Source organism: Perognathus longimembris, chromosome 9 (assembly GCF_023159225.1).
Source record: "Perognathus longimembris pacificus isolate PPM17 chromosome 9, ASM2315922v1, whole genome shotgun sequence".
Lineage (NCBI taxonomy): Eukaryota > Metazoa > Chordata > Mammalia > Rodentia > Heteromyidae > Perognathus > Perognathus longimembris.
In genome coordinates, this window is record NC_063169.1 from 49,731,700 (window position 1) to 49,749,756 (window position 18,057).

Genomic DNA, 18,057 nt, shown 5'->3' on the forward strand with positions numbered 1-18,057 from the left:
TGAGCATTAATATACTCTAATAACATGTCTGTTTTCAGCAGCCTCTAAAAACTGTAGCTACTGACATTACACACCTAATAGGCCATAGAGTTTATAATTACTTATATAGACCGGGAGAGATGTACTTTGAGACAATAATAGTTTAAAAAATCACTATAGAAAATTGTCACTGATATAAATTACATTTCACAGGATCACAGAACATTCAAAAGGAAGGTGTAAGTAACAAAGGCTCTCTTACCTTTCTTATTCTTCCCCTTCCTCTGCCAACTCTGTTTCTTTGTGCACTACCACTCTTGTGACTGACATGTCAGGGTGCTGTTCTTTGGCCTCCCTGATCGCCTGAGCCAGTGCCTAACAGGGTCAGAAGAGGAAAAAGCATGAGCTGAGGAATAGGCAGGCAAGACGCATGCATACTCAACTGGCTTGCTTCACTTAAAGAAGCAGGGAGATTAGAATGGGGCTCATTGCTCATTTCAGAGGATGCTTTTCATTTTCTCCTATTTCCCATTCTTCTGGGCCCCTTTGAAGTGAAGATGCCTACAACGAACCATGTTTCATTCAGGTTTAATTGGAACATGGCTGCCCCTGTATGTTTCTCCAGAAGCTTAGGATGTGTTCACTTTCTCCTTAAAGCCTGTAATGAAATGATAGAACTATTTAAAATTGAGCAAACAGCTTCTCTGTCAAAAACTAGTATAAAAGATGGATGCTGGTGGCTCACACCTGAAATCCTAGCTACTCAGCAGGCTGAGATTGAGAGATCTGAGGATATGGTTCAAAGCCAGCCGAGGCTAAGGCATGAAACTCTGATCTCCAGTTAACTACCAGAAAACTGGAAGTGGCGCTGTGGCTCAAAGTGATAGAGCACTAGCCTTGAGTGAAAAAACTCAAACCATATGTCACACACTGAGAAATCAAAGTGTTTTATTAGAATATGTTCAGAAGAGTGACTGTAGCATAGTTTATTCCTTACTGTTATGGGTCTGAGAGTGCCATGATGAACACAGGATGAATAGTCTGCCAAGCTGATAGCATATACCTGTGGTCCCAGCTACTCAGGAGCATGAGACCCTATCTGAAAAGCAAACTAAAAGCAACAGAATGTGGTGGGGTGGTTCAAATGGTAGAACACTGGACAAGGCCCTAAGTTCAATTCCCAGTACCTCTAGAGGAAGGAGGAAGGGAAAGAAAAAAAATGCTAAGCAACATTTCCATAAAAGAATGTCTCGCTGATGTCTGAGTGTAAGGTTATTTCTCTCATTTTCTTTTTTTCTGTCTCATTCAGATGAAGGTTTCATTAAGATGTCTTTGGATACAGGCAAGGGGGCAAGAAAGATGTCAATGGCATTAAGGTTACTACATGATTGATATAAGTTTTTGTTTTGTGGTTTGTGAGGCTTGACACAGCCTATGGGGCCCTGGGTGTTATTCTTGAGGTTTTCTTTGCTCAAGGCTAGTAGTGCTCTATCACTTTGAGCCACAGTGCCACTTCCAGTTTTTTGATTGTTAACTGGAGATCAGAGTTTCATGGACTCTCTTGCTTGGGCTGGCTGTGAACCATGATCCTCAGATCTCAAAATCTCGGCCTGCTGAGTAGCTAGGATTACAGGTGTGAGCCACCAGCATCCAACTTTTATATTAGTTTTTGACAGAGAAACCATTTCCTCAATTTTAAATAGTTCTATCATTTACTTACAGACTTTAAGGAGAAAGTGAACACATTCTAAGCTTCTACGGAAACATACGGGGCCTAGCCATGTTCCAATTAAACCTGAAAAAGTTAAGTGCTTTCTTTATGCAGATACTGGACCTGAACTATGCAAGAACTGAATGACCTCCTACAAAGGAGTTATGAATCTTCGCATCAACAATTGAAGCTATAGCAGCATTGCAGATCTTTTGTCATGAGTTGGGAATATTATTAGCTAATGCTTTTTTTTTTTTGCAGATTTTTGTTTATATTTGCCTTTCCCAAGCAGTACTACCTAAATTTAAGTTTCCAAGTAAAAGTTGTCAATAAGCAAAAGAAAATATATACAATCAAACCTGTGAAACAATCCTGCTGCAAAAGTGGCATTCTAAAGCCTGAAAGGGCATGGGTTTAGAGTTGTACTTGTAACCATGCCCATGAAGGGGTGCTCCTATTAAGCACACTATAGGAATCTTGTCCTAGCAGACCAAAGCAGAATTAAGCCTCTCTGTAGGAAATTGAAGGTTTGGTTTCTACATAGGTAATTCCCCAGACCTAAGTTAAAATTCAGAGTCAGACCAACTCCAACTTCTAATAACTAAAAGAATTTTTAAAAATCCATTACTAGGGGCTGGGAATGTGGCTTAGTGGTAGAGTGCTTGCCTAGCATGCATGAAGCCCTGGGTTCAATTCCTCAGTACCACATAAACAGAAGAAGCCAGAAGTGTGCTTTGACTCAAGAGGTAGAGTGCTAGCCTTGCGCAAAAAGAAGCCAGGGACAGTGCTCAGGCCCTGAGTCCAAGGCCCAGCACTGGTGGAAAATTAATTAATAATTTAAAAAATAAAATCATTACTAAATATGTTTTAAAATCATGCTTACAAAGATAAAAATGAGAACTGATTTTCTTTTGAATCACAAAGAAATTATTTTTCTATGGTCACATATAGAGAACCTATTTCAAAGTAAGCATTTCTTTTTAAAATCACTCAGAAACAAAACAAAACATTCTTATCATAACTTAGGACAGGATTCTAAAATTAAAGCTGTTCTGCAAATCTCTTGTAGTTCCACTCATTACTAAAAGCCATATATTCTGTCAAACAATATTAAAAATGAATCATGGCTCAAATGATGAAAAAAATCAGAATCAATGCAAATTTTCACTCTCAAAGTTGCTTTAGATTGTCTTCCTTCTCTACCCCAATACTAGTAATAGGGAAACAGTGTAGCAGCAAATAGCCCAATTTTTCTTATGCTACAAAAATAACTTGGAAAAACTTAAGTTTTTTTCTTTCTTTTTCGGAAATGAGTGTCATTAAACTGTCATTCATATTCAAATATTTTATGGCTTGTCTTCAAACCAGTTTCATGTGGATACCTAAGTATATTCATATTTTGCATGTAAAGCCAGTGGGAATAAATAGCAGTCTGTTTCATGTCCACAAAGAATTAAGAAAGCTGAAAGGACACAGTATCTTTACCTATACTTAGTAATTAGACTTCATCCAGGATATACTGAGAGAAGACATTTACATGGGGATGTGACATGATACATGACATGTGAAATCGAGCAAACAAATAAAATCACTTTCATAACTAGAACCTAAGGTCTTTACCTGGTCATGATCAATATCTGCATCTCCTGTAATCACAATGCGTTTCTCAATTCTTGTTTCAGATATTCCACCTTTTACAGTCTAAAGGCCATGGGGAAAACAACAACAGCTCATGAAAGCATGTATACGACCAAAGAAAAGAAACAAGAAACCCATGGGACCTTCTGATAACCGAAAGGCCATTCACATTCATATGTTAGACTGCAGAAACTTTCTTTGCTTAATTTTTAAGTTCAACAGAGAATCCTATTGTTAAAAAAAGAGCATCGCCATGAGTATTTCTCAGGTGAAAGTAACCCTAAAATTAATGTATCAAAATTCAAATTAAATTAAGATGGGACAACTGCCAGTTAATCCAAGTCGTTCCTTTGAGATAGTCAGAAACTTTCCTGAGTTTCTTCACTCCCTGTTCGTCAATTTTTGAAAAGAAAAAAAAAATCAGTTATTCACTACTTGTAGTCATAAGCGATTCTAAAAATTTAGATAGATTTTAGGTTTAGGAAACTGACATAGTTTTGACTGCTTGAAAATTCAAGCAGTCATAATTCAAGCAGTCATACAAATTGATTTGGAGGGTTCATTCATTTTATTTAGTGAAATAAAGAATGAGATGACTTAGATTTGGTTAAGACAGAGAAGACAGTTGAGATTTTCGTTAAATGTTTGATCAATCTACCATTTCCACAGGGGTTGTACATGCTGACAGGGGACACAGCAGCAGAGAGGCTGTGTTAAGAGACTGGGAGGAAGGAGGCCCTGGAGGCCCTGGAGCACAATGGAGATCCACTGCCCATGACCTTGAAAACAACAAGGAGCAGACACCACACAATTCAGTGAAAACACACATCTAACCTCCACAATGCTGGGAAGTTTACACACTAAGTCATAATGATGATATTTTATTTAAAGAAAGCAAGCTTATTACTAGCTATAGCAATTGTCTATGTTTTAAAATAGACTCAATGGCAGCATTGGTTTATATGGAATTTTTTAATTCACAAGTTTTCTTACTGTCCTATTGTTTTGTTTTGGTTTTGCTTAGTTATTGTTGCTGAAACATGGGATGATAAAGGATGACTGTTCCTATATATCTCAATCTACTACTGATGAGGCTCATATTCTTTTAGTATAGACAGTATTTTTGACTTCCAATCAAAAGGCTTTGGTTCCACCCAAAAAAGAATAATTAATTTAATCACTGCTTTATCCATTAATTTTACCCTGATGACCGTACTAATTCTTATTGCAGATGCATTCAAGATTATTCAGCACTAATCAAATGTTAAAAAGTAGAAGAAAAAAGAATACTGGAAAACAAGATGAATTAGAAATTTGATGACATAAGCCGGAATCATAAGCACCTGAAGCTTCTTTAATCAATACCAAGTTTCTATAGGTCTGGGGTAAGCTGTGGTGTATGTTTAAAATCCCAGGTGAGGTTGGCACTGCCTAGCCAGGCTCACGCTGGTTATGTGGTGTCAAACATTTAGAGTTATCTGGGAAAATGCTCCAAAGCAATACAAGTGAGGGAAATTTTAACCAGTATTATAAAATCTCTGCTCTTGTAGCTACCTTAAGTAAAGTTATTCATAATGTATTTTTACCCCCTTGTACTTTATAAAGCTGCAATTTGACTTAAAATATATTTGTCAATATAGCCCAATTCCTTGCGTACTTCAAATAAAGGCATTTTTATTCCACTAGCACTGTCTGTGTACTACTTGGAAGTCTGTACAGGAGCAAAGAAACAAGTCAGAATAGATTCTGTTTGCAATGTACCGAGTCCCCTGGAATGCTTTACCTTGGTGATGTGTGTGGTTGTCGTTGTCGACACGGACTCAGATGTGATGGTTTGTGCAGTCAGTAACGTGCCCGAATCACCACCAGCCCCGCCATCAATCTTTGGATAGTTGGGGGAAAAATACAAAGTAATGTTTAACTTCCATGTCAGAGAAGATCCCATCCCACCGAATATGCATCTTCTAAAACTTAGGCAGTCAGTAGTAGATGCTAACTGCTTGTGCACTGTGTGTCAGTATTGGTAATTTAAGAGTCCAAGAGAGTGGATAGCAGAAGAGAGGCAAACAGCTAACTGAACAAAGAGAAGCAAACTCTGTGCGTACGAAGAGGAAGAGAATGGAAGTAAAAGACAGTCAGAAAGCTACATGGAAGTCAAGAGAATATGTCTGAGGAACATTTGTGGAGGCTAGAAAAAGAAACCAGAGAGCCAGGGGGAGGAGTTGCCAGAGTGACCAGAAGTGCTGAGTTTGTTCTGTCTTTTTTTTTTTTTAAAGCACAGGTGGGTAAAAATAGATAAGCATTTTCTCAGATTACTAAGCAACAGACCTGACTAGGACACACAATCTGCAAAGATTTGTTATTCACCTATCTCTAATATATTTTTTAAACATTTTTCCTATTTATAATGGTTTGTGAGTATATATGGGTGCAAATATTTTAACATTATACATATATGTATATATACTCTATATACCATTCATAAATTGCACATATTAACACAGGTCTCATTTTGTTTGCTTTGACAGAAGAGGCAGAAGATCTTAGTGTTTACCAGAACAAAAAATGAGACAACAACCTATTCATCTATGTTCAAATCACCAAACATATTCCTTATACTGACACAAGGAACTAACTGGACGATACCACCTTCCATTTAGTGAAAAATTCCCTCAGACTTGGTCATGTACCTGTACTTCTTTAGGGCACATATCACACAGACACAGGAGTAATAATGCCTCCTTATATCTATTCATAACATGGCCTGTTTATGCTTATGCAGGATTTAAGTACTCATGGTTACAAGACTAAATTCACTTTGAAAAGTGTTACACACATTACATCTTAAAAAAAAATATTGATGGGCTGGGAATATGGCCTAGTGGCAAGAGTGCTTGCCTCATATACATGAAGCCCTGGACTCGATTCCTCAGCACCGCATATATAGAAAAGGTCAGAAGTGGCACTATGGCTCAAGCGACAGAGTGCTAGCCTTGAGCAAAAAGAAGCCAGGGACAGTGCTCAGGCCCTGAGTCCAAGCTCCAGGACTGGTCAAGGGGGGAAAAAAAAAAAACAACGAAAAACAACAACAAAAAAAAAACTGACTGGAACTATAGTATAGACCAGCTAGGATTGTCAGTGCTCTGGGTAACTGTATCTATGCCATCCTCATAGATGGTATAATCCCATCACAAAATTCTCAGTGGAGAAACTATTTATTATATGAAATTTTTAACACTCATTTTTAAATGAATAAGACTTTCCCCTTGATGTTACTCTTAAGGTTAGAGATTTTAGTGATTTTTTTTTAATTTTCCATCTTTACAGAACCAGTCTAAAGATTGAAAACATACAAATCTGACATATAGATTAAAAAATGTGTAATCACTACCAGATGTTGCCTTCAGAACATCACAGCCTGCCATCAGTTCTAAAAATCTTTAATTGAAGAGTGAGAGAATGAGACAAAAGTCAAATCCATTCATGACAACAGGAGCACACATGACTTTAGACATGTGAATCACTACATATGTCTCAAGAAAAAAATCCAAAGGAAGAAGTATACACATGTGTTGCAAGCTATGAGCTAATGTGGCCTATTTTCATGCAGGTCCAGTAGGGATCTATGTACTACTTACTCATCTACAAAATATATGATACAGAAAATTCTGCAAGATGTTATGTTTCCCACGTGCATTCTCACACGCATAAAAACACTTGACACAAAGGCCTTACAATAATAAGAACAAGATTTATATCATTTCCCCTAAATAACAATATATACAGTACTTTTATAAATACTCAGCTACCAATTTGACTGCAGCTCTCTGCCTCAATCTAAGAAAAACAAAGCAAGTGGTGTGGTGGGAGCAATTAGAAAGGAGATGTGAAAAACTACTAAGTCAAAAACACATAAAACAGGAGAAGATAATAAAAATGGAAGCATTCATACTATAAGCAAAACAGAAACTCAAGCACTTGAAATCTTCAGCTTTTGTACCTGTGGAGATTCATATGTGATGGTTTTGGTCTCAGTTTGGACAATGGGGACTTCCTTGGTAGAGATCTCTGTCCTTTGTGAGGCATCAGAAATTGTTACCATCTCTGTTTTTACCACTGGTGGCTGAGGTGAAAAGGGAGGGGAAAAATAAATTGTGGTGGTAATAAAGTAAAAAAGCTTAAAGGAACCTTCAAAGCAAATTTTAAAAAACCCATATGCAAACACACACTCATGCAGAAAAGAGTAAAAGTAGTAACTAAACAAAAGATATGAGAAAAGCATTACTTCAAATGTATTATAAATTGAAGTGAAAATAGAATGAGCTGTAGAAAATGACTTCCCTTAATTTCTACTGCAATTAAAAAAAACTATAGCTGTGTGAAGGCTTATGGTTCTTAAATAGCTTATGAGTTGGGTAGGCTAAGATTTGTTCTTTCAAGAAGACAGCATCTTCAAAAAGGACATTTTAAGTGATTGTTTTGAATTATGTTCATCTAAAACGTTCAATATTTCTTTTGTGTTTTTTAATTACAATGTTTTATCTGAAATTACTCCATTGGTATTGTATTAATGCTTTGGATAATTTAAACCAAGAAAGGAAAGGTTCAATCACTTTAACAACATTGTAGTTTACTGAACTTGTGTTTAGTATACTAGACTACAGTACTACCAAAACCTTACAGTACTTTGAGAGAAGATTTCCAACAGTTATAATTATTTAAAAAGGAACCACTATATATATAGCTACATATTAAATTCATAAAATAATAGTTCAAAGTGTTCAAATACTCCTAAGTGTTTTCTCTGAAGTATAACTTTAGAGTTAATGCTAAGAAGTAACAGTAAAATTTCATTTAATTATTCCAAAACAAAGTGACTTCAAGATTTTCTACCCTATCCAAGAAAGCAAATGTGGATGAACTCTCTCAAGAGACATTTCTGTGAAAGTAAATCATCCCTCAATCTAACCAACTCTTAAATAAGAGACAGTGAACCTATCATCAAGACTTAACCTAAGAGGAATCCGGAACTTTCTTGGAGAGATATAGGTAATTCACAAAACATATAATGGACTTGCCGATAATCCAAAACTGATGTAACAACAGAATGAGAAGAGTGGGTACCTTTCTACTGAAGTCAAAGGCTCTTAACCAAACCACATGACCCTTGGAAGCTTAAAAGGAGAAATCACATGGTACTCAAGAAAAAAATGTCTCATCAATACCGGATTGCTGCCTTCAGAAGCATCATAGTAATCAGAGCCTGCTGTCAGTTCTAAAAATCTTCAGTTAAAGGGAGAATGCGCCAAAAAGTCAAATTCAGTCATGACAACAGAAGCATACATTCTCAAACTGACAATTTTTTAATAGTATATATGCACTTAACTCTAAATCAATGAAAAGGGCATTTAGTGTGAGGAAGCCATGCAAATAAAGACAAATTGATCGCAAGCAGCCAAAACATGCAAAGAAAAATTTAAATGAGAAGTGGGAAGAAAAAAACTAATGTAGTGATTGTAGTAAAGTTTCCCTACAGGTGATCTGGTTGAAGTAAAGAACCCAGAAACCAAGAATGGGGCTGGCAGAGAATCTACAAAGCCGTGCTGCTTTCCCTCTTCTTCCCATGAAAGAGAGAACTCAACTTGTTGAAAAAGCTGAGGAGCATCGGGAGGATAGACAGAGGAGAGAGGCAGGCACTGTCCACCAGAGGAACAAGCTCTATAGTGCAGCTCCCGCTTGGGACTCTCATTTACCTCTGAACAACAAATAATTTGTGGCAAAACATCAATGTCAACATGAGACACCTCTCCGTTAACTTTATGTTGTTCTTCCTCTGGTTCTTCTCTTACATCTTGCTTAACAGTGCCATCGTGAACACTCTTCTCTGCAGGTATCTTTTGGACAACTACATTTTCCTGGGCCACTGTTTCTACTGTGATTACACTGGCACCTGCTTGTCTGTCTGGGCTGGCTTCGGGCACTGTTGCCTCCCTCTCTACTACCTGGGCTGCTTGGCCGGGCTCTTCCTCCATCTCTTCTTCATATTCCTCCTGTTCTTCCCTTATGATGCCCTCGGTCACACGGTGGTGGGGTTGGTACTCTCCCACATCTTCCTCCTCACTCTCACTGCTGCTGCTGCTCTCAGAAGACAGGGAGGTGGAGTCTTTTTGTGTCACATGCTCCACCTTACGAATCTCCCCAGGACCACTCCCAGGTGAGATCTCTTTACCATTCATTTCTTCTGGGATTACTCTTTCGTCTTTCCCAACCTCTGCCCGCTTCTTCTCCTCCACTACATTCAGAGTCTCATGTGAACTCTACACAAAAAAACAAGATGGATGAAGGAAAACAAAAATATATGAATACACAAAAACAACAGCAACTAAAATTAACTGATAGCAGATTCATGTCATGGAAAAAACAAAGATGATTATGATGGCTGACTGAAAGGGAAGCGGGGACACATGAGGGACATGAAAGATGACAAGCAATGGTGTTAACATGGGAAGGGGAGAACCTTAACAGCATCTTTGGCTCCAGTGCAAGGCCCTTCTGACTCAGGAGCACGTGTCTGTGAAACAAAAAGCAACCGAGGACACAAAATCAATAACATTTTACCTCAACAACCACCGAAACAGACATCTGACACTGCAAAGACAGAAGAGCAAGAGTCAACATCTGGGAAAACCTTTGCTTGAGGTCACACAGAGGACAACTGAGACAAATGCCAAAAAGCACACATAAAGAGGCAGAAACACAAAAACAGCCAACATCCCCTCAAAGAATGTTTTTATGACAGTTATATCTATAAGCTCCACTCACATAATTGAATTTTTTAAAAGGAATTATACCAAAGCTTACTGATCATCTTAAAAGGATAACTTCGGTAGATTTTTAAACCTACTCCCACAGCAGTTTTGGCTTTAATTCAAGCCTTGGAGTCCTGATTCCTAAATAAATATAACATTAAGATGACAACTAAATCTAAAAATTAATTTCAATGGCAAAACTGTACCTATCCTTAGGTAGCTTTACATATGGTTATTAGCACCTTCCCTTGTATTATAGAACAGAAGGGGTATTATGTATTAGGGTAGAAGTCAAAGATAATGAAGAATATTTTCTTAAATTTGTTTTTTGAGTAACATATATGAAATCTGAAATGTATCTAATTTATTATTGAAAATACTCTCTCTTACCTACCCCCATGTAGACATCTACTTGCTAGGAGTAAATTCATTTATTCTACTTGAATAATACAGTACTTAAATGTTCAGTATGTGCTGATTGAATACATTAGTAATATAAATTATCACGGTATGGTACAACCAAATAAGGTAGAAATCTATTTATAGAGGAATTAGTTTTAAAAGCTTCAAATTTCCTGACATATTAAAAAATCTACTTTACATTGGTACAAGTAAAGCATAGCAACTTTTTAACATTTGAGTGTCCCATATCCCACATGCTAGATGCAGAAGGGCACTGTGTTTGGATATTACTGTCCTAGAATCTTAGAAACATACACGAATTACATTGAGTTGTTTCCTGTAATGGCAGAATTCTGCTTGCTTCATTTTACCTCCCAAACAAGGCACTCAAAGATGAAAGTGCCTCAAAAATTTTTATACTACACTCAGTGTCTGTTCTGCTACTCTTAAATGCACTGCAAAGATATGTTTGGTCCCTCAAAATGCCATGTAAATAATGTAACCAACAAAACAAGAGTCATCCTTCCAGTTTTATTGAAACCCAAGGGGTTTCAGACAGTAAACGAGGGCGGGGGGGGGGGGGTAGGAAGGGGCAAATATCTTGGGTCTATTTTGAGAAGCAGGCAACATTTACTTATAAAAATTATGAATTCAGTGATCAGAATATTTCTAAAACAGACATTCTAGGATTATTCCAGACTAGTGTACTATTCTTACCATTACTAACCTCAACCAGTAGGATAGTCTGCTAAGTTTAAGGAATTCCTGAAAGTCTTTCAAAAACTACATTCTCTTTCAAAAGTAAAGAGAATACCTGAAATTTGGGTTTGGAAAACTTTAGCCTCTATAGTGCATGCTTAGTTTTTATATAAAGCTTTCCTCGCTTAAACACTAGATCTTAATGGCCTAAATGGTTCTCAGAATTCAGGCAGATTTTCATGTTTTGAACCAATTTCATTTCCTTACATCCTAATTAATTTTTTCTTCAATGCTTCTCCTAAGGACAGTTAATTTTATGAATGACAACACTGAGGGAAGGACCCCATATGTAAAAATTGAAAACTGCTCTCTTAGGTGGTCATTAGTAACAAGAGAAACAAAGTAAAATGCACCTTAGCCAAGTGTGAGAAGAGCGAGGAGGAAAGCTTTTCTCTAGAAGGTGCATTAATGTTCACAACAGTGCCCTCTGCTGTCCAAGTGGTGGCTGAAGTGAAGGTGGCAGTCGTGCTATCAAAAAAGCCCTTTCCACTAAACAAAATAGTTGTTATCTCCTCTTCTAGGCTCTAGACAGGTTGGAAAAGGAAGAGCGAAGAATTAACAATTTATCAGGACAGCAGTGACCTATTGAAGGAAAGGAAAGGTTACATAAGAATGGATAATGGAACAGCATAAAATGAGAGAAGATAAGAATTTGGAAGATTCTGTAGCAGGCTTAGGTGGAGGTTATTAGCCTGAATGCCACCATTCCCATTGTGTCTGAAAATCTCTGACAGCTGTAACCTACAGAAAACAGCTAAAACTTCTTGGTCTATTACTGAAGCTTTATCACAAACTGAGAACCACCTGTTTCACATATTCCTCTGTGGTAGCTCCTTGGTTTCTTTTTGCACAGAATGGCCTCTTCAATGGCCCCTCCACTTGAAATGCTTCTTCATGACCTAAATCTTGGGTCACCCATCTCTTCAGTGCACTCTGTCCTTTCTTATCGTACCATCTCTCTGGGGCCCACTTAGCAAGCCACGTTCTGTGTAAGGCCTTCCATACTAACTCCAATTCCTATGATCTCTTCTTTTCTGCGCATGACTTTATGTAACAAATATTCTTGGTAGCAACCCAAAGTAAGATTCTCTCAGATACCTAAGCATGCCACAGAATAAAAATATTGCGGTTATTTTTTATTTGTTTTTTTGGCAAAGAGAAACAATTAAAAAAAAGTGCAACCCAGAGCTGTAAAATGAATGAGCAATGTAAAAATCATTTGTCTCTGAAAAACTACTTGTGGTAACTTTAACATTTCTGGCAATGATTCGAAATGTGTCAATGACAACAAAAGGAAAGCTAAGAACTGTCCTCAGAAATCTGAATGCCACCAGTTAACACCAAGCTCCTCTCATGTCACAAGTTTCCAAGAATAGTTCTTTATAAGATAATATTCTAAGAAGGATGAAGAGAGGAAAATGAATAGGAGAAAAAAAGTTTCTAGACTAATTTGGCTCAGTTATTATCCCACCATTACATCATCGCTGGTATAAGGGGAGTCCTTACTAAGTAAAACATCACTGGAGAGTTTATGTGTCATGCATTGAACTGGTCAATAAAACACCTACAAAAAGTATCTCAAGGGCCTGGGAATGTGGCTTAGTGGTAGAGTGCTTGCCTAGCATGCATGAAGCCCTGGGTTCAAGTCTTTAGTACCACATAAACAGAAAAGGCTCAAGTGGTGGAGTGCTAGCCTTGAACAAAAGAAGCTCAAGGACAGCACCCAGGCCTCGGAGTTCAAGCCACAGGACTGGCAAAAAAAAAGAGAAAAAAAGTCTCAAAACTATAGTATACATGATCCTTACTAGACTCATGAAAGAATACCTTATACAAGTCTTCACAATTCAATATAAGAAAGAATATATGAGTTATTTATTAAAGGCATAATAAATTCTTGGCCAATTTTCTGTTCTATACTCAAGATCATTCACATTCAAGCCAAGTCTATTTTGAAAGTTCAAAGTATTTATTTTTTAAGCTATAAATGAATACTGCTTTTCAAGTCTATGGAACCCATAACATGGGAATTTTGAAATTTTAGACAAATACACATAGGTTTCATTTTGTACTTCAATAGAGGTAATACTCCAAGATAAATAAGAAATACTGAAAAATCCAAGAGCTAAAACAAGGTATGATTTTTAAAACTGAAAAGGTATTTTATCTAATTTAGAATACTCTAACAGACTCTACTGCTCAGATGAATTAACAGTAGTGGCATTACATTTTAAGAGAAAATACATATAATGAAGTACATGGGTCAATGAATATTTTCCTGGGTGAACGGATGAAAAGCGGTAATCAGAACAATCCGTAAGTCTAAAAGTATATATTTTCCTGCATATGTTAGAGAGGCAAAGAACAGGGGCTGGGAATATGGCCTAGTGGCAAGAGCGCACATATATAGAAAATGGCCAGAAGTGGCGCTGTGGCTCAAGTGGCAGAGTGCTAGCCTTGAGCAAAAAGAAGCCAGGGACAGTGCTCAGGCCAAGGTCCAGGACCGGCAAAAAAAAAAAAAAAAAAGAGGCAAAGAGCAGAAAATGAACAAACTTCAAATGGGGTTAAGAAATCTAGGAGCTTTTCCTGATTTTGATTACCTGTAATATCACTTTACTGTAACTTCCACAAGATACTTTACACTGCACATTTCTAAAACATGAGACCCAGAAAAATACTGCATTTTAATGATCTTAATCAAAATTCCAGTTCCTGTTTTAACAACTCCGAGGACATCACTTTAAATTTGATCAAATGATGCCACATGGTTTGCTTCTGGCAGACAAATTTTAATAGGTATAAATACATATATTTTAATGTATGATATTAAAATTATCATTACACATGTGATTCAACCCATTTTGATTTCTGGCTAGCTTTTATAGTATTTGAATATACAAGATGCTTGAGTTTTTATGACTTTATATTACTCATTTGCAATATTCTGGAAATAATTTCATTTCAACTACACCTCAAAGCCTCTGAGGGAATGTCCATGCATTCTGCTTCCTCCCCCTTTCCTCCATACATTTTCATTCTCGTTAATAAAGTCTATTTATGGAAAGGTAATATACTGTCACTGTTCTCATTCACAGCTTCTTTATAATCCATTCTTTACCCAGTGCCAAAGGAATTTCTGCCTGACATATACAAGTTTACACCATACTCACCTTAAACATCTACAATAGCTTCCTATAATTCCTAAATCATTAATACATTTTTTGATACTCTCACATGACCTAGGGCCTGACTTCTTTGACTCTGCCTTCCTTTGTGCTCCTCTTTGTTCACTAAGTCAATTGGCTCCTGAAAGTAGTTTGGCCTTTGGCTGTTGTACTTGTTCCCCCTTACATGTGTAAACTCTTCCTATGTCTACCTCTTTGTCGTCATTAAGGCCTCAACTTCAATGCCACGTTCTCCTGAACCTCCTCAAATTGCTTCTAACACAATATTCGATTTCACATTCTTTTTTTTTTTTCTGTATATGTGGTGATGAGGAATCGAACCCAGGGCTTCATGCATGCAAGGCAAGCACTCTACCGCTAGGCCAGAATCCCAGCCCCCGATTTCATATTCTTATTAGAACTTACTTCTCAGTAACTGAAATTATCCTACCATTATTGTACATGTTTGTTACCTCCTCCACTATACTCTAAGCTCTCCTTGGCTGGCCAACTAGCTTAAAAAAATCAATCCAGAATAAGAAAATAAATGTAATTAAAGCAAATTTCCTCACTAATGTTGTACATTTCATAATGCTGGGACACAAAGAGAGGTACGAGAGGCTGCTATGGTGTGTCAAAATAATTTTCCCATTAAAAACACCTTAAAATACAAATTCAAAAGGTGATATGTGAGTAGCAAACCAAAGCACCTGGAACTTGTTATTCTACCAGCACATTACTGTCATAGAGTGAATTTTCATGTGAAACTAGTTTTCCATCTGTCAGCCATTTAGACCAAGTTAAGAATCACCTGTCACTTAAACTGGATGATATTTCTGCATTTTGAATTTTCAAGTGCATATACAATCATGGTGTTTCTCACCCAGGGACATTATGAGGCTACAGATAGGGGCTTAACTTTTTAGACACTCAAAATTATTATACATATTTTAGACTAATGTGAGGGAAAAAATCTCTATGGCTGTGGACAGAAATACATGGAAAGGGGGGGAAAAGCAAGAGCAGATCTAAGGATGCAAGGTGAACACCTTGTCTGCCTCCTGAGTTTTTTCTTCAACAGTCCGTGTTTCAGCCATCAGGTACTTCTCCTTCATGGACAAGATATCCTTGAAAAGATGGTCTCCTTTTCTCTATTATTTTAAACAATGGACATAAATCAACATAAGACACATACATCTATAGCAACACAAACACAAAGAAATCAAGTGGGTCTGTGGAACAAACCAGATGAAGCAGCACATAAACAAAGGCCAAAGCTTATCATGTCATCAGATATTATTTCTCCAAAAACATTCTAGAAGATTGATGATATTGACTTTATTGTAAGAAAACCTGAAAATAAGAATTTAAGTGGCATGAGACATCATACGGTCCTATACGATGCATGGCACTTTAATCTTGTTTTCACTTTTTTCCAGTCCAGAAATTATTGCTGCACATCATTTCCTAAAGCACTATTTTCCTTTCTACATTACAGACTTAATACTATGAACAGCTTTGCTTCTTAAGGAAGGAAGGATGAATAAAAAGACCACCAAAATGTCTACAATATGGAATATTCAAATTTCACTGGAAAATGAAAGAAGAAAGATGAAGTGTAACTTCTTTGTATGCTTTAACAACTTCAGATTAAGGATAGTATGATCACTGTCTCCTCAAGGAAGAGGAGCCCATGGGAGGTCTTACTCAGCAACAGGAGGGATGGATCTGGAAGTACCAGAGAGAACCAGAGATAGGAATGAATGAAATATATTTTGAGAGAGTACTCTAAAAGTAAGATTTAACACTAGTGGAAGGAAGAAGTAAACCACAGGAAGGAAAATGAATGAGTATGAAAAGATATAATGGCTGAAAATGTTTTTAAACCACTATTCTTTAAGATGTTTCACTATTACATAACATTCTACAAACTTTCAACAGTGCTCTTAAGTCTTTAAATTTTAACTCATTATCCACACAGTAATGATGATAAACTAATCTAAACATGATCTGTGTTTGTTTCAGAAGTCAGTAACTAAGAAGTGCTTATTAAATACAATACTGTTAGTTTCTAAGTTATCTTGTATAGTAATTCATTATGACTAATTTACCTGAATAAAAACATGAACTTACTCTGGAAATATCTCAGAAGTACTTTGAAACACATACCATTTTTCAAATAACTAAGCCAATAACCACTACATTGTTAATAAGTATTTAGTATTTAAAAAAATATTAGCAATTCCAAATACCATTATGTGGTACATTCTGTAACCTCTGAAAATCAACACAACTTAACAAGTTTAGATTTACTGAGCAAAGGGAATGAGACATATAGCCAACAAATAGCTAATGACATACCCCTTGTGTCTGTAGGGACAGAGGTGTGATACGTCGTTTTTCCCATTCATTGGGGCGCGGCTCAGGTGTGGATTCCATAAAATTGCGCTTGAGTTCACTAATGCTAGCCTGATGTCTCAGTATGTCTTCCTGGGCCTTATCCAGGTCCTAGCAATACGTAACGTAACAAGGGGGAAATCCGAAAGGGGAAAAAAACAACAAAAAACCCAGTAGGACAAAAATAAAACCGAAAAATAAGACAAAGTAAATGTATGATTAAAAAAAAAAAACATAGTAAAGCAAGAAAAATGCCAAGTCTCAAAAGCCATATTTATCACTCAGGAATAATTATAATGAGTTGATCAAAATTTGAAAATAAAGTCAATGTGCAATTTTATGATTTATGTTTGAAAGGATTCTGGTTTCTTCCATTTGAAATTTTTAAAGAAGGAAGCCATAGAACTAAGCTTCAAAGGGGCTGACAATGCTTCTTTCTACACTCCAATTTGAACCGCAGCCTGCGACTCATAAATTTTTCTTGCTGATAAGGGTTACTACTAAAATTGCATTCTGTGAACACAATCATCTATGAAACAGAAAAGTAGTTTCAGAAGTACACTGCCCTGAAGGGAAAGCCAATCCACAATTATCTAAAGGTAGGAATAAAAAACAAAGGCTGACTTTTGTCAGGAAATTCCAGTGGTGGCTTTTAATAATCCATAAGGAATAAATGTAACTGCTACAAGTAGCTGCCTCTGTTTGGTCTCTTCACAAAATAATTAACCACATTGCTGGTCTCATGTAATGCCAAAAAACTCACAAAAGCGAGTCTCAGCTACCTCACAGGCCAATGGTCCTTACACAAAGATGCAAGAAAAACTTCCAGGTCTATTTTCAATGGAGTAATAAGCCCTGCTAACTGGTGTTCCTAAGATATTTTTATGGTATGTGTGGAAATTAGCACTTAGGAGATGGTTTTAGCTGAACTTGAAATGTTTCTTTACATTCCAAAAGTCACAAGGCTGTCTATATATTATAGCCTTTGTCCCATTCCCAGGTCATGCATCTGATAAAATTAGATAAACCCATATTCATGCACAAGCACAGTAGCTCCTCTATGAGCTTCTATAGTCATTCTGCAAAGACTCTAATTCTAAAAATCTTTGCATGGTATGAGGGGGAATGATTTCTGGCTTGAGATCAGGCACATTTCTTGCATTTGTTCAAAGCAATGTTATTTATTACATCTTACAGCATT

General features: G+C 36.8%; 1 protein-coding gene across 10 annotated transcripts in view; it reads right to left on the bottom strand.

Annotated features, from left to right (window-relative positions):
• Positions 1-18,057, bottom strand: part of Epb41l2 (erythrocyte membrane protein band 4.1 like 2) — a 171,839-nt gene that overhangs the window by 9,645 nt on the left and 144,137 nt on the right. For 3 of the 10 annotated variants that reach the window (XM_048354074.1, XM_048354071.1, XM_048354072.1), the window contains 8 exons: positions 16,821-16,967; positions 15,509-15,610; positions 9,846-9,899; positions 9,082-9,645; positions 7,329-7,451; positions 5,112-5,210; positions 3,311-3,391; positions 242-354 (listed from right to left, as the gene is read on the bottom strand). In XM_048354074.1, the coding sequence (XP_048210031.1) occupies positions 247-354; positions 3,311-3,391; positions 5,112-5,210; positions 7,329-7,451; positions 9,082-9,645; positions 9,846-9,899; positions 15,509-15,610; positions 16,821-16,967 (1,278 nt within the window). In that variant the 3' untranslated portion in view covers positions 242-246. The remainder of the gene's footprint in view (positions 1-241; positions 355-3,310; positions 3,392-5,111; positions 5,211-7,328; positions 7,452-9,081; positions 9,646-9,845; positions 9,900-15,508; positions 15,611-16,820; positions 16,968-18,057) is intronic. The other 7 variants (XM_048354076.1, XM_048354075.1, XM_048354077.1 and 4 more) reach the window with 6 other exon arrangements.